At 39.3% G+C, this 16,993-nt stretch overlaps 1 protein-coding gene across 1 annotated transcript in view; it reads left to right on the forward strand.

The window, feature by feature from the left end:
• LOC125231347 overlaps nucleotides 1-16,993 on the forward strand; it is a 47,409-nt gene that overhangs the window by 8,010 nt on the left and 22,406 nt on the right. The window contains exons 4-11 of the mRNA XM_048136793.1: nucleotides 331-469; nucleotides 547-759; nucleotides 2,031-2,232; nucleotides 4,919-5,090; nucleotides 7,844-7,929; nucleotides 8,526-8,625; nucleotides 15,432-15,591; nucleotides 16,655-16,775. Coding sequence (XP_047992750.1) covers nucleotides 331-469; nucleotides 547-759; nucleotides 2,031-2,232; nucleotides 4,919-5,090; nucleotides 7,844-7,929; nucleotides 8,526-8,625; nucleotides 15,432-15,591; nucleotides 16,655-16,775 — 1,193 coding nt within the window. The remainder of the gene's footprint in view (nucleotides 1-330; nucleotides 470-546; nucleotides 760-2,030; nucleotides 2,233-4,918; nucleotides 5,091-7,843; nucleotides 7,930-8,525; nucleotides 8,626-15,431; nucleotides 15,592-16,654; nucleotides 16,776-16,993) is intronic.

A 16,993-nucleotide genomic window follows, 5' to 3' on the forward strand; every position in this document is an offset into this window, starting at 1 on the left:
TAACGTAATGTACCCAGCGGCCCCGCTCGCTCAATTCGATAGCTCTCGTTTGGCTCGCGCTCGCCGGAAAGCGGGCGTTCCCGATGCAATGCGGGAAACGTGGTCCCGTCTTGGCACAAAACACGGGTTTTATCCACTATAGAAGGTTTTCCTATTTACCGACTGGCTGTTCACTGATCTCCTCATTTCCAGAGACTTCGTCGCAAGCCGATATCACTGCCGCACCTGATTTTTCCAACCGGAAAAGCAATTGATTTAGCGAAAACAATCCGACTTAAAATGTAGAAATGCTATTTTGTACTAGCAGTTACAGTTTGTTTTTTTTTTCAGCGCAATGGTTTCTCACAGAAGTTCATTATAAATACAATTCAGTGAAGAAGATAAGGGACCTGGCTATGTTTTGGTCGATAACTATTTTGGACTTGTCTCACAACAACATCAAAAGTATAAGCGGTCTGCAAAGTTTAAGGTTTAATTCATGTCATTTTTGTTGCAAGTTACACGTTTTCTCACAAACAAGTATGTACTTAAGATAAACTTTTCTAGATATCTCCGTCATCTAGATTTATCGTTTAACCACATCCAACGCTTGGAAAACTTGAACCATCTAAGATTATTGTGGCTGGACGTGTCTTACAATAACATTTCGAGCTTCGAACTGGGATCTAACGAGGGACTTTGGACGTTGCTGCAACTTGACTATCTAAATTTGAACGAAAATAATTTAAAGTCGCTGAAGATATTTTCGGGATGTACGAGGTGGGTATAATTTTTGTATTTAATTAACCTCTAGCGACCCCATACCTTTACTGATATTAATTAATTACTTACCTACATTTACATTTTAAATGTTAATAAATGGAACCGAGTTAGAACTTGGCTCCACATGAGATCTTATAACTTTCTGACAGTGAGGGCCCTACGATGTCACCTTTGGTAACATTTTGCAAGAAAATGGTGAGGGTGGGATTCATTATTTTATTTAATAAGTACAGCCAATTATATCATTGATTCAAATATAAGTGACATTTCTTCTAGTAGGTATGAAAATTTTTCAATGTATCATTGATTCAAATATAAGTGACATTTCTTCTAATTAGTAGGTATGAAAATTTTTCAAAGTAGCCATCGTAGGTATAGTGAGGGACGGATCGATGGCTTCCACGCGATCATGAGGAAGCGGTGTAGCTCAATGTTGAGGAGGTGGCGCGCCAGCTCGAATGCCATCCTGTGCACGCTGGCTGACCGGTGGGACTCACCGTTGCTGAGGCATTGGGTGCAGCTACATGCCCCAATGTGTGTAAATTTATATTAATTTTAATTTTATGTCTCTTTACTAACCCTAGATCTAAGTGTTAATGTATTACTAACAAAATATGGACTTTTGTTCGAAATAAATGCAATTTATTATTATTATTATTATTATAGTAGGTATTCCAAATTTACCTAAAAATAAGCAATATACCTATGTATGTACTATACTTTACTTAAGCTTTTCATTAGAATAATTATAATCTCATTAAATTAAATCATAATTAATCTCTTAAGTGTCCTTAATCTCGACCCAACGACGTTCATAAGAAAACGATTTTGAAAGGCAAATACATTGTATGCCCGAAAAGGGTAAAACTGTTGATACTCTCACTGAAAAATGTACCTAGTGTTACTTCCTGTACCTACCTACACAGTTTAAACAATAAATATTTCTGATTTCTGATTTTTGTTTTCTGAATTGACGCTTGATGCGCACTTCTTAATTAGTAATAGGTACCTAGAATTACAATTTTAAAGCTACGACATTTGTTTTCACAGTAGTGCGCAAAGTAGTACATTTCTTGCCATGTCGAAACTGCAAAGGGCCATAATTAATTATGTACTGAATAAACATCGTACAATACCGTGCGAAGAGAAAATTCGTAACTCGTGTCAAAGGAGTGTGTTTACCCTTCGGTAGTAATTTATCGCCACTCATTCTGAACTTCCTCTTTTCCGCACTTGTATCGTAATTTATTATATATTTGAAATGACAGACTACGCGAAATCCACGCCCGCAACAACAGGCTCGGCTCGATGCTCGAGCTGGCCGTCTACATGCGGCAGCTGCGCCGTCTGACCGTGCTCGACCTCCGCGCCAACCCCATATGCGAAGGCCCTGGATACGCCCACGTCATCTGCGACACCTTCCCGCTACTCCTCAGCCTTGACGCCAAGGATCTCGATCCTGTCCTTCAAGTAACTAACCTAGAACAATTTTTACATGCGACGTCTGACTGTGATCGATCTCCGCGCCAACCCCATCTGCGAAGGCCCTGGATACGCCCACGTCATCTGCGACACCTTCCCGCTACTCCTCAGCCTTGACGCCAAGGACCTCGATCCTATGTCCTTCAAGTAACTAACCTACTTAGCTAGAACAATGTTTACATGCGACGTCTGACCGTGCTCGATCTCCGCGCCAACCCCATCTGCGAAGGCCCTGGGTACGTAGCCGAATGGCACAAACGCTCACGAAACGAAACGCTCGTAGATATCTATATCTATCGCTCTTGCGTGACAGAGCCAGACTACCTCCGCGGCGTTTCGTTTTCGTTTCGCGTCGCAGAAATGCCATTCGGCTACGGCACCTGGATACACCCAAGTCATCTGCGATACCTTCCCTCTACTCCTCAGTCTGGACGCTAAGGACCTTGATCCCGTCCTTCAAGTAACTAAACCAATATTTACATACGGCGTCTGACAGTGCTCGATCTACGCGCTAACCTCGTCCGCGAAAGCCCTGGATACGCCAACGTCGTCTGCGACACCTTCCCGCTACTCCTCAGTCTTGACACCAATGACCTCGATCCTGTCCTTCAGGTAACTAACCTACAACAATGTGTATATGCGGCGTCTGACCGTGCTCAATATGCGTGCCAACTCCATCAGAGAGGTACGCATATACGCCCTGGATACGCCCATATCCTCTACAATACCTTCCCACTGCCCCTTAGCCCGGATACTTCTGACGTAGAATACTTAGTTTTTTTTTAGTTAAACACCATACCATGAGCATTGCCTGACCTTTAAACAATTTGCAATAAACTACACTCATATTCAATGCATGATGTACCTACATACTTGTACATACATAGCTAAAGCTTCCGCGTATAGGGAGATTGCTACATTGCTACAAGCACCTATATTATGTCTCTAATGTGGCGTGTCACATTGCGGTCGTAATATGACATGACAGATATATCAGTTCATGTAAATTTCACAAGACATACCTTATTTTATATGTATTACCAGAAATGGAATAAACAACGCCGCGAACGATATCTCTGTATCGTATTATATTTATCTGACGAACAAAGGAAAATTAAGTTATAGTTTCATAAAAAAAAATCGGTAAAACAGTTGATGGAGAAATGTCACGAATACAATCGGCCCTTGTGCATGGCCTTCGTCGATTATGAGAAGGCCTTCGACAGTGTCGAGCACTGGGCCGTGTTTGACGCTCTTCATCGCTGTTCTGTAGATGCGCGCTATGTTGATCTGCTTCGGGAGCTGTATGGCTCGGCAACCATGCAAGTTCGTCTCCATAAGACAAGCGACCCGATTTCCAACAAAAGGGGCGTGCGACAAGGAGACACTATTTCACCCAAGCTTTTTACAGCATTACTGAAAGATGTCATAAAAACGCTTGAATAGGACAGAACCGGTATCAACATCCATGGTGTCTTCTTGTCGCACTTAAGATTCGCCGATATATTGTTTTGTTTGCCGAATCCCTGGATGATCTCCAAAGCATGCTCCAAGGTCTATTCCATGCTTCTTTAAGGTAGGTCTCAAGATGAATATGTCCAAGACCAAGGTTATGTCGAACATCACTGGAGATTCGAATCCTACTATAACGGTTGGAGCCGAAAATCTGGAGATGGTCAAACAATACGTTTATCTTGGCCATATTCTATCTTTTGATAAAGAACAACAAGACAAGGAGATATCCAGGAGAATCCAGCTAGGCTGGGCGGTATTCAACAAACTAGCGGACATCCTTAAGTCAAATAATGTTCCACAATGCCTGAAGACTCGTCTCTTCAACCAGTGTGTCCTGCCCACCATGACATATGGTGCCGAGACATGGACGCTCACTAAAAAGGCTGTGCATAAGATACGGGTAGCACAGAGAGCGATGGAGCTCGGCATTAAACTCCAAGATCGAGTGAAAAATGTCGAGATCCGACGCTGCACCAAGGTGCGGGACGTGGGTGACGTCATTTCCAAACTCAAATGGAATTGGGCGGGGCATGTTGCCAGGCAGAGTGATGGCAGGTGGACTAAAATGTTGACCGAATGGTGGCCGCTATCGGATGTAAGAAGCGCCTGGCATCCGTTGGCTCGTTGGGTGGACGACATCCGAAAAACTGCGGGGCACTTCTGGATGAGACTAGCCCAGGACCGGGATAAGTGGCGTACACGAAGGGAGGCCTATGCTCAGCAGTGGGCGATTAATGGCTGAAATGATGATGATGATGATGAAAAAAAAATCTGCCTTTATTTTAAATTAATGCGTCATGTTTGCGGTATTCGTCGATATCCGCTTGGCTGCAAATTTCTGGTTTAACACATAAATTTTACTATCTGCGGTAATGTGTTTATATGTTTTACGAATCACAACACAATGTAAACTTATTATTAATTCAATTTCCGAATGACTAGCTCATGCGATAAAAATACACAATATTTTTTGCGAACAATGCAAGCACTGTTCTTGAATGATTGAATAAGGACAACATGAATTGATTCAGCATCAAAATGACCCCAACACGAGGTAGACTAGGTAAACTATAAATCTATAATCAATGTAATTATCCTGTAGTAAAAATATCGTATTTGTTATATCTTATCGCTTTAAAAAGGACATTTCCTCAAACAGAGACGATTCAAAATGGATACGAGCCCGGACGTGACCACATTCGCGAGCCGGCGCCTTCTGCGGATGCTGTACGTGGAACAGCTGTCTCGAGCCCGAGTGCCCTTGACGCCACCAGCGGATACTGAGGAAGTCCCTCTCATCGTCTTAGTTGGAGAAGAAGCCGTTGGAAAAGGTATGTGAACAGTAAACACATTGCACTGCGAAAGCTGTAAGTTGAAGCACTGTCTTGTGCTCGCATATCTGTGACACACATTATATTGTGGATATTGTACGTTACGTAGAACAACTTTCTCGTGCCCAAGTGCCCGTTACGCCACCCGCAGATACGGAGGAAGTTCCCCTTGTAGTACTCTCGCTTGTTGAAGAAGAAGCTGTTGGCAAAGGTATTATAAAACATTGCACTGCGAAAGCTGTAAGTTAGTCCTTCAACTTACAGCTTTCGCAGTCTTGTGCTCGCGTATCTGTGACACACATTCTATTGCGGATGTTATACGTGGAACAGCTGTCTTGAGCCCGAGTGCCCTTGATGCCACCAGCAGATATTGAGGAAGTCCCTCTTGTCGTGTTAGTTGGAGAAGAGGCTGTTGGCAAAGGTATAAAAACATTGCACTGCGAAAGCTGTAAGTTGAAGGACCGGCTTGTGCTCGCGTGTTCTTTCCGTTAGAACTTAATAACTGATTTATATTTACTATAAGTAAGCCGCAGGGGCTTGAATGATAGGTCACCAAACATTCATTAACATTTTGGACAGAACAGTTTCCTTTTAACATGGAATGTTGCTATCCACACGTCAATGATACCGCTTGTCATCTTCACGACTTCTGCAACAGACACACGTAAGTTCCGAATTCCATCTAAGTCTGACAAGCCCGCTAGCAAGACTGAGAACATATTCCTGATATATTCCGAGCAGCTGTTACGGACGGGACGTATCCGTTACGCGGTGCGCTGGAAATGCCCCTCGTCATGCTCATTGGACAAGAGGTCGTGCGCAAATATTTGCACACTTGTTCGCAGATTTTTTAATATAATGGATGATTCTATAGATTTTTTTAGTGGGGCCGTTTGACCCAAAAAACCGTACTAATCTTTGATTTTTTTCTATGAGCAGTTTAAGTATCGCGCTATATTTTAGATTCGTAATAGAATAAACGTCTATTACTGATCATTTTCAATAACTACCTACCCTTCGATAACAGGCCACCTTCTTATTAAGATTAATTATTCTTATCTAAATATTAATTTGTTTTTAGTGATAACGTGGCTAGTTATTCATGTCAATGTGCAGCAACAAAAACAAGAAACCAAATAACAACATTCAAAACAAATTTCTTGCATCTATACTAATATTATAAATGGGAAAGTGTGTGTCTGTTTTGTGTGTCCGTCTTTCACGGCAAAACGGAGCGACGAATTGACGTGATTTTTTAAGGGATGGATAGTGACATAGGCTACTTTTTGTCTCTTTCTAACGCGTGCGAAGCCGCGGGCAAAAGCTAGTTTATCATAAGGCCATAACAAAATGCTTAGATTTTGTACACATCATTACTTCACAGCAAAGCAAACCACCGTACCTATTGTCACAATAGCTACATTCTTAAGTACACCGGTACATTGTCGTTAAGGTTTGTACTAAAAGGCGCAATCGTCAGGCATTAACGCCCCAAACGACGTAGTGGCATCTTTCCTACCCCCTACTTCTCTATTTTGTAAGTATTTATTGTTAAAATGTAAAGATTTAAATCCTGGCAGATTGGCATCTGCTTAATGCAAGTCACTACACCGTATGGTATCTTATTACAATGTTTATGATCGATAAAGCCACATTGATAGTCGGCCATTAAATAGAGATATGCTTCAATAAGGTGAAAGGGTTCTACAAAGTGTGGACAGGGACAGAGCAAGTTTAACGGGCACTCAATATTAATACCGAAACTTATTGATAGTGGAGGATTTCACTTGGAACCAAGTATCCGACCGTCTGGTCGACGGCGACCAATCGTAAAGCAAACCCCAATATTAAAGATGGTAAATAACTGTCCTGTCCAATTCTATGTAGTTCTCTTATGTCTCGTCTCGTGCTTTAATTTTCACATATTAAATTAACATAATTACCGTAATATTATTACGGGACCATTTTTTACGGGAAAATATGTAAGGGTAAAGGACCTTCGGACAAAAATAGCAAACAACGACAGTGAATACCATTGAATGTTCATTTATGAACAATAAGAATGAACTCTTTTTTAATCTTGATCAGTCATGGTCTATAATATTTTATAAAAATCATTAAGACAAATTTTAAGTAGGTGAGCCAACCCCCTAATAAGATGAGATAAGGGCAGCAAAAGAAAATTATGACTATTATAAATATTATAATATTAACACATGTACAACTAGAGACCCGCTAGGCGGGCTCTTTGTTCGTAGGCGCTTTTCGATACATATGGTCCGAACGACGTGGCCTACACTCGTAGCGCGTAGCACGATTGAATGTGATAAATCTTAAAACTATTAAACACAGCGGCCTATTCAGGCTGTATAATTTTGATATATTTTTTATCCTTGCAAGTCCCAGCGTACCTGTACAAGTACTTACAAATTAAATTCGAGTTTTGAACTGTTATGAATAAAAAGAAAGTTCCACATTAAAAATCGGAAAAATAAGCCTGGGGCTTACGAGGAGGTCTGTCATATCTCAACTGAGAAATATTTGGTTGAAAGGTCTGCAAAATATTTAAAACCAGGTAATAAATCCAACTAGGTAGTTGTCTAATATACCTATTGTACGTAAGTACAATAGTAAAATGCGTCATATAAAGTTTTCCCGCTGCATGCCATGAATCCCGGTTTACGTGCACTATAACCCGTTCGCGAAGCGTAAACCTGTTGCAATATTGGTAAGATACACCGTGCATTTTGCAGGCACCCTGGCGCGCCGATTGGCTGCCGAGTACGACTCGAAGATAAAACTCGGCCGGCAGCACACTACGGCTGTTTTCCATACACCGGTATTTATATAACTGATTGTTATTTTCAAGAACGCGTTTTTAATGCTTGGAGATTTGGGTGGAGCGAAAAAACACTTTTCTGGAATTACATAATGGACCCTGGAAAGGGTGTAGCAAAACATTGTTTACAAACATCTTACATTGCTAGTAATAACGATAAATTTTATTTTATCATTTTGGTGAAAATAACATCAATAGTTTAAGTACTTAGTATTATCATTTATCTACTTAATTATTTATCATTTATCTACTTAATTATTAATTTATCAATCAAAGAAAATGAATATTTCTGTGGGAATTGGGAGTTGTTGTATTTCAGTCAATAGATGATTGTAGTAGTAGTAGTAGTAATACACTTTATTATAATTAAAATTAAGAACACACACAGGAAAGGAAAAAGAGCACACACATCATTTGTACAAATTGATTGTTAAAGAGCTCTGTAACTTACTCGATAATAAAACAGATTAATCATGTAGTTTAAAGTACAATTAAAGTTTAAACACCTTTCATACTTTGTCTCTTAAAGTGACTAAGATTGTGCCGAACTCCTGAAACTGCCATAAGTTTCGTAAAGTAATATCTTACTTCACCAGGACCACTACATAGTAGTTTCGCGGCAAAAGTTCGACGACATGTTGCTGGCGGGCGAATTCCTCGCCTACAGTGAGATGGATGGCGAATCGTATGGACTTAGTAAGTATTATTACCTTAATACTTACACACATACATTTAATACCTTGTTTACTGGCCTAATAGTGCGCACAAATTTACTTTACTTGATTACAGTCAGCTGCAGAGAAAAGTATACCCCCGCCTACATAGAAATTTTCACCAACCCAACTGGTAAAGGCTTTAGTTTCTTTACTATTCGAAAACAGATAGCAAAATTGCGTTTTATCCACAAGAGTGCAAAAAGTAATTTCATACAAACATACAAATTTTAACTTCATGTCTTAAGCGGGCTGGTAGATTTTACTTATAAATGATGATGTTGAATCATAAATATCGAATTATTTGATGGATTTGATTTAGTTTCATGTTTTATAGTCAGTATTTTGTTGGTGTTGGTGTGGTGAAAAATTTTTTGTTTCACTCAGTGGCAAAGTTTGTTTAACCTACGTGCCTTGAAACCCTCTCAACGCTCAAGATTCCACTATGTGAACCACTCGATACGCTCGCGGTTCAATATTGGAAATTGCTTGCTCGGATATCAATATTGGCACGCGCGGTGAAACAACTACTTTACCCCCTTGTAAAACAAGTAACTATTGTATGCAAGGGGGTATCCTTTTCTCTGCAACTGACTGTACCTATGTCGACACTTTGAAGAGCAATAGTTATGTGAAGAGTGGAATAATACCTACATGACCTAAAAGAGAAGAGAAATGAAATTTTATAAGTTAATTCTTAGAGTAATAGGAATTACTTAGTTTAATGAATGTTTATGTTTCTGACGTGTAATGTATATGTACAATATCAATAAATATGAATATGAATATGAATATTTTGTCCAAGGTGTAAGTATTTCAAACTTGTGACTACTTATTGTACCAACTCACGGCAATATCAGTAGATGTGAAGATTTTAATTAAATCGTCATTTATTGTTATTGTGACTGGGGGACAATTGTAACTACCGTTTGGAACGGGTAATTAGGGACCGTGTAATTAAAGTCCGGATACCCGTGTAGTCCGTGTGTCCGGATCGACGGACTCTAAAAACCCGCGGGTCCGATCCGTTCTCGACGTATAGTGATGCTTGATGAATGTTCGCGTTCTCGGTTCAAGCGAATATTAAAATCAGTTTAAAGAACCAAAAATGATAAAACCTTAATAACTAAAATGAAAAAGGGACAGCGGAGCAATTGTGACTGGGGGACAAATTTTAACTGCTCGATTTTTTCCATGTTTTACATTTTAGGCATTATTATATAGAGCACGCGTTTTCAGTGGCCTAAATTAGTATGATGTCAGAAAGCATGAAACTTGGTATGCACATAGCTTTGACGTTCATAAGAATAAATAGAAGTAGAAACACGCCGAGGAGTCAATCTCTTCCCCCACTATTATCTCCTATTTTTAGTGTTTTTAAATTTTCACGAAAACTACTAAAGGTTTTGGTAAGTAAATATTACGAGTAGGTACTTACCAGAAAGATGTCTAGGAGAAGTACCATGAAATTCTCTACAATACTTCCATTTAAAGTATATTACTAACAGTCGATAGTGCTACCCCTACTCATCCCACTAGTAGTTAAAAACAAATATTATGCGGGGGACTTAAGTATAATTTGAAAATGATGAGTTAAAAGCCTACCTACCCACCTTAAAAGACACCTACTTTAAAAGACAGTATTGTAGAAAATTTTATGGAGAATATACTTTTCCTAAATATCGTGATTATAGCTTTCACGGTTTTCATAACAATATAAAAAACCTGAAAATAGTGATATAAAAATGAGGGAAAAGAGGGGAAACATTGACACCTCGGCGTCTGCGTACTTTTATTTTTTTCTGTTGTGTTTGTAAGTTACCTATATACATGTCAAGTCTCATGCTTTTTGTCACACCCTATCCGACTAGCGCAAGTTAAGAACCAGGACTATGGATACATATTCACTTCAAGGTGATTCCCTCCAAAATAATAATAAAAATATACCATTCTTAACTAATTATTTGTAAAACAGCGCGGCTACATCTTTCGCGGAACTTTTCAAACAAAAGGTTTGTCCATGTCAAAGGGAAGCCGGGTATGAGGTTTGAGTGTCATTATTATCAGTAAAAATCACCACGGGTATTGGTTATTGTGCCGCCCACAAGTCATTATTACCTTTGTCTTCTCATGCGACTTTAATTCTACTAACTTCTTAGATAAAAACTAATAACTCGATAGTTCAAATACATTTCATTTAGTATACGCGATATAATCCGTTTCCATAGTTATGTATTTTATCTATTTAAGTATGTATATCGTCGCGCAGCACCCATAGTACAAGCTTCGCTTAGTTTGGGGCTAAGTCGATCTGTGTAATGTCCCCAATATTTATTTATTTATTTTAAAACTATGAGACATAGATATAACTATAATAAATTGCATGAGTAACTGTCGCGGTAACCGAAGACAATATTTTGAAGTATATTTGTCAGCATCTGTACATATAGTAAGTACCTATAGGTGGTATGGTCCCTATAGGTAGTTATAATCCCCATGAACATCATAAAACAATCAATTAATATAACTAATATAGTATTTTTCACACAAACCAATACCCTTCTATTAGTTAACCTAGAGACATATAAAGTCCATTAAACTCGCAATTGCCTTAAGCAACTTTATTGAAAAAAACCGGCCAAGAGCGTGTCGGGCCACGCTCAGTGTAGGGTTCCGTAGTTTTAAGTATTTTTCTCAAAAATTACTGACCCTATCAAGTTCAAAACAATTTTCCTAGAAAGTCTTTATAAAGTTCTACTTTTGTGATTTTTTTCATATTTTTTAAACATATGGTTCAAAAGTTAGAGGGGGGGGACGCACTTTTTTTTCCTTTAGGAGCGATTATTTCCGAAAATATTAATATTATCAAAAAACGATCTTAGTAAACCCTTATTCATTTTTAAATACCTATCCAACAATATATCACACGTTGGGGTTGGAATGAAAAAAAATATCAGCCCCCACTTTACATGTAGGGGGGTACCCTAATAAAACATTTTTTTCCATTTTTTATTTTTGCACTTTGTTGGCGTGATTGATATACATATTGGTACCAAATTTCAGCTTTCTAGTGCTAACGGTTACTGAGATTATCCGCGGACGGACGGACGGACGGACGGACGGACGGACGGACGGACGGACGGACGGACGGACGGACAGACAGACATGGCGAAACTATAAGGGTTCCTAGTTGACTACGGAACCCTAAAAAACCAATAGACTAGTGTGCCTGGCGAAAGTATGGACCTATAGGAATACGTTTGTAATATTTGTATAGCCTATAATGTAACGGGAATAAGTGCAAAAAATATAATTAACACGTTATTGACTCAAATAAAATGATTATGTATAAAACCAATTCGTATTCGTTCGCTATATTAACATAAATTTTAAAATTCACCTATTTTTTAAATACAAACCGGCACGCCAATAAGTCGATCGGTCCGCCGGCCGCCTCGTGTGTTCAATACCCGAACGGTGCCGAAGTCCGTGCGTCCGGCCGTCCGGCCCCGAACGCCGATTCGGCACTACACGCGCGAACGGCACTACACGGGAACGGACTTCGGCGGGTTCGGGTAGTTCGGACGCTTAGCACCGCCGGGGCTAAGGGGCCGGACGCACGGATCGGCGGGTAGCAAGGACGATTATAAAGGACCAGCAGAGTCCATACTAAATACCGTACCCCGTTGGCAGCCGTAAATCTATGTCGCTAGATGTCACTAAGAGTGTCATTTGAATAAAAATGTTGTTTTTTTTTTTAAATACGCACGCGGTAGTTCAACGGCATTACAAGTGATACAGTGAAAAGTATATAGATGACGCTAGGGGCCCGTGTCATGTTTCAGTCCCTGTTTACAACGCAAGCCATCGTTCTTATTTTGAATTATGACAATCATGCAAAAGAGTACCATACTGTCAAATTTTCTATCTCTTTCATTTTGAGCGTGACGTCAATGATTAGTAATATTACTTTCAATATATTTAAAATTTAGATCTTAATGAGGCCATTTCGAACGGTGTTTATGATAGATATCATGTTGACAATCAATCTCCTGACCGTCTCGCTCACACCAATATATTCCCCTATATTTGAACGAGTGCGACCGAAACAGTTGAGTATTATTGAAGATTTTTGAATGTCTAAAATCTTATTGTTAGTTGTCGAAAACCCGCTTTTTCCATAAAGTGTTGGCGCGACGTCAAGTGGGTGGGTGGGTGGGTCGCCTATGCGTACGAGCAAGTACGCGTTGGATGGTCGACTACTATGCGCGGCGGTTTTTACGCGTACTTACGGTGCGGTACACACAATCGAAAAAGGTCGTCGAGCCATAAGTACGCAAATCTACTGTCAATAATTATCAGCTTGGCTTCATGGCTTTACGAACCTTAGCTCGGACCATCGAATATGAAACTTATAAACTTGTTTATACACAAGGGTATAAAGAAGTTTATAACCAGGTGCTCCATGACACCATTGCACCAATCTGTCGCCAGCACCACTAAAGTCACACAACATCCATACTAATATTATAAATGGGAAAGTGTGTGTGTCTGTTTGTTTGTCCATCTTTCACGGCAAAACGGAGCGACGTATTGACGTGATTTTTTAAGTGGAGATAGTTGAAGGGATGGAAAGTGACATAGGCTAACTTTTTGTCTCTTTTTATATCCCCCCACTTCCTTAGAATGGAGGATGGAAGTTTGTGGAGAGATTTTCGAATTTAACGCGAGCGAAGCCGCGGGCAAAGGCTAGTTAACTATAATAATAAAGAAATCGCAGTAAGGAACTTTATGTAGATTTCATTACTTTTTAGAGATAAACAAGCAGTTCCATCGAGACGGCTATTTTTTACAGAATGTTTTTGGTGGGATATACATAGGCATATATAACACTAACCAAGTATCTATTGTCTTAGTCCGTTTTCACATTATCCGATCCGATATCGGATGTCGGAAGGATTTAAATGGAAAAAATCCAAGATAGCGCCTGTAATGTATGGGGTATCAGTCCTACATCCGATATCGGATCGGATAATGTGAAAACGCATAGTCTCATTAATTATTACTTATGTCAGAGTTTCACTCATTATTTCTTTTTATTCATTTATTATCTCAGTTTAGGTTTATACGAGTACCAAACGAGTAGTATAAGAGTAGAAAATATATTACCAAAACAATACAATCTATCATTAATTTATTATAAAAACGTAATCCAAAGTGCCACACCTAGTCGGCCAGTGCATGGCCTACGCTGCCGATGGTTAGGGTGCTCGGAGTGACATACAAGAAACGCTGAACTATCCGCGTTCTGTCCAAGACGAAGCCTGACCGACGAAGCTAGCAAGTCTCTCTACATGTTAGCTGAAATACTGTCAAACCGTTCACTGTGATTACTCAGATTATTATAAGCAAAATGATCTTCGAATGAACTTTCTGGACAATTGAGATGCATGGGCGCAGTCGAAACCAGCTCGCCCCTTCAGCCGTGTCCCGTTGAAAATCGGAAAGATTCTTTTCCTTAGCACATTTAATGTTTACAAATTGGATTCGCCTTCTGTCACCTAAACTGGTAAATTTATGTATGAGGTCATTGGTCATACAATTATTAATTTATACAGTTATTAATTCTGTATCTCTACTCGCATTGCTGCTGCGATTCTAAAATAATTTAATATCCATATTATGAATATTCAATAAATCATACAATGACATTTGTGATGTGACATGGATGTCACATCTGTTGGCACAATGATTGCGTTTTGTTGAACGTATTTGAGCTCAACATATAGGTTTATTATCACTAAGTATATTATATTAATGAACAACGAAACGGATGTGACATTTTCCTAGTCCACCAACGTCATCTAGTCATTTTATTTGGCAATAATTAGACAACATGCGAACAAACTTAGCCAGCGAAGCGATCACAACTACGTCAATTGTAACTAATACATTTTTTCCATTATTACACTATGATGTTGAGTTCTGCATATATCTACTGAACACGCCTACCATGTATCACCGGTGGACACTCTATTTAATAATGCAAACTTTGTAAAACATGGACCAGTTACATTTGACCACCAGTCGAGATTTGCCCCGCTGTACCGTAAAACATTTTTTTTTCGGTGGCTATCTAAAAAATTACAAATGTTATTTTTCATACTTTTTAAATAATGTAAAAGTTAATATCAAAATTAGTTACACTCTACAAAAATATCAAGCGTATGCGATTCAAAACGTATTCCAGTAAAGGTACCATGTTTTGTAACATTCGTAATAAATGTTTGTTCATGTTTCTTCAACAAATACGTTAAAACTGCCCTGATTAAAGTAAACATCAACACGTGCAAAAACGTATCTATTTTCCAAGATTCTTGTAACGTAAAATATTTGGAAAAATATGAGGGAAACATTAAAAAGGAATAATTTCATAGCGTAAATAGCAAATTACGATACAAGTGTGTAAAATAGTAAATCCGAAACGAGTGGCGATAAATGGCTATGCTGATCATGATCAAACGGAAACAAAATATTGAGACCCTGACCGTAATATATGTAATATAAACAGTGTCAAGAGGTCGCTGTTAATCTGAGACACTTCAATATAGCTACTATGAAAAAAATAAGTGCCGTAAATTCCTCAACATGGTGTGTAATTAATTAGTCATATAATAAAATTCTGGTCAGATTTTTTTTCGAGGGGTTAAATTAATAATAATATACTCGTTTTCGTTTATCCCCCTTTTCATATATTTAATTGTTTACAAAATAATAACAAACATACAGGTCGCGAAGAGGCATTCATATGCGACGGCAAGGTGCGCCTCTGTAACATGAACCTCATAAGCGCTTTGATGCTGAAACTGCGCGGACGGCGGCCATATTTGATCCTGACCACGTGCCGTGACAAGAACGCGTTAGCTGCGAGACAAATTCTACGCAAAACGTGAGTTATCTACAGACTGGAAAAAAAGAGTACAAATTAAATTTCACACGGAACCCTAAAAATGGCTACATCGTAGTGTCGTTCCGTTTTATTACACTTATTGGTTTGAAAGGGACAACACTATAAGGTAGGCACTTTTTAATTTTTACCCTTTTTGGCCAGACTGTAATTTATGTTACATGGAGCGTCTTTTCAAAAGGACTTATTTCTCTGTGATCTGTGATGTCCATAGTACAAACACAACCATACACACACAGACACTCCTCAGTTAGTTACGGCCAGTTGGGAGTTTCTACAATTTCTTACCATCAGGCAGGTACTTATGCAGGTACGTATGCACCGAAGTAATGTGAAAAATTGCATCCAAATATTTCACTTCGAGTTGCATGCAGCATAATATCAAAACTCTATACAAAACGGAGTCGGAATCAGCCTCATGGTTTCTTTTGAACTCGCAATTTTAGATTACGATCGCTAAACGCTTTATTACACAAATGCGGGCCCGCTCGCCGCTCCGATGTGCGACGCTAAAAATCTCTAATCAAGACCAATGTCACTAACTATGGGCCAGTATGAAACCACAGTTAGCAGACATATCAACAGTCCGCAGCAGCAGTCTATGGAAATTCCCATGCAACAAAATTAATGAACGCTAAATTCAGTAACGGACTGTTTGTTGCAACCGACCCTAAGAATACAATCCTTGACGCTGTGTGGCGAGGATACCGGTATTCGAATCTAGGACCATCGGCTTAGTAACGACTAGGCCAGACCGGTCGTCATAGAAAGTAACTATACGACACGATACGGAAAGTCAACGACATCACACTTTGCTACAGGCTCAAACCTTTTAAGTTTTCTACGGCTCGCATTGCATTGAAAGTTTTATGATATTACTAGCTTTTAGAAAGAGACAAAAAGTAGCCTATGTCACTTTCCATCCCTTCAAGTATCTCCACTTCAAAAATCACGACAATTTGTCGCTCCGTTTTGCCGTGAAAGACGGACAAACAAATAGACACACACACTTTCCCATTTATAATATTAGTATGGATGATTTCAGAGTCCGCAATAGTGAATACGAGAAGCGCATGTCATTCGAGCCAATTCCGCAGCCATCCACGCTACACGTGCTGCTTTCTGGACGCATCATCATCAACGGCATCCTTAATGAGATCATCATGGTATGTAACGGAGATGGTGGCGTCATAGTGGCGTTATCAGAAGGCCTACCAAAGACTGAAGTTCGCAAATATCGGGCATCTTTCTCTTCTATTCCATTTAAGTCATAGGCGGCTGAGAAAGATGGGCATCATTTCACGATCTTTGGTCTTCGCAGTATGGTCCCCACGTATTCATTTTCACCACGACTGGTGCAGCCCTCATTTTGTAGGCTGTGCTA

The sequence above is a fragment of the Leguminivora glycinivorella genome, chromosome 11, assembly GCF_023078275.1.
Source record: "Leguminivora glycinivorella isolate SPB_JAAS2020 chromosome 11, LegGlyc_1.1, whole genome shotgun sequence".
Lineage (NCBI taxonomy): Eukaryota > Metazoa > Arthropoda > Insecta > Lepidoptera > Tortricidae > Leguminivora > Leguminivora glycinivorella.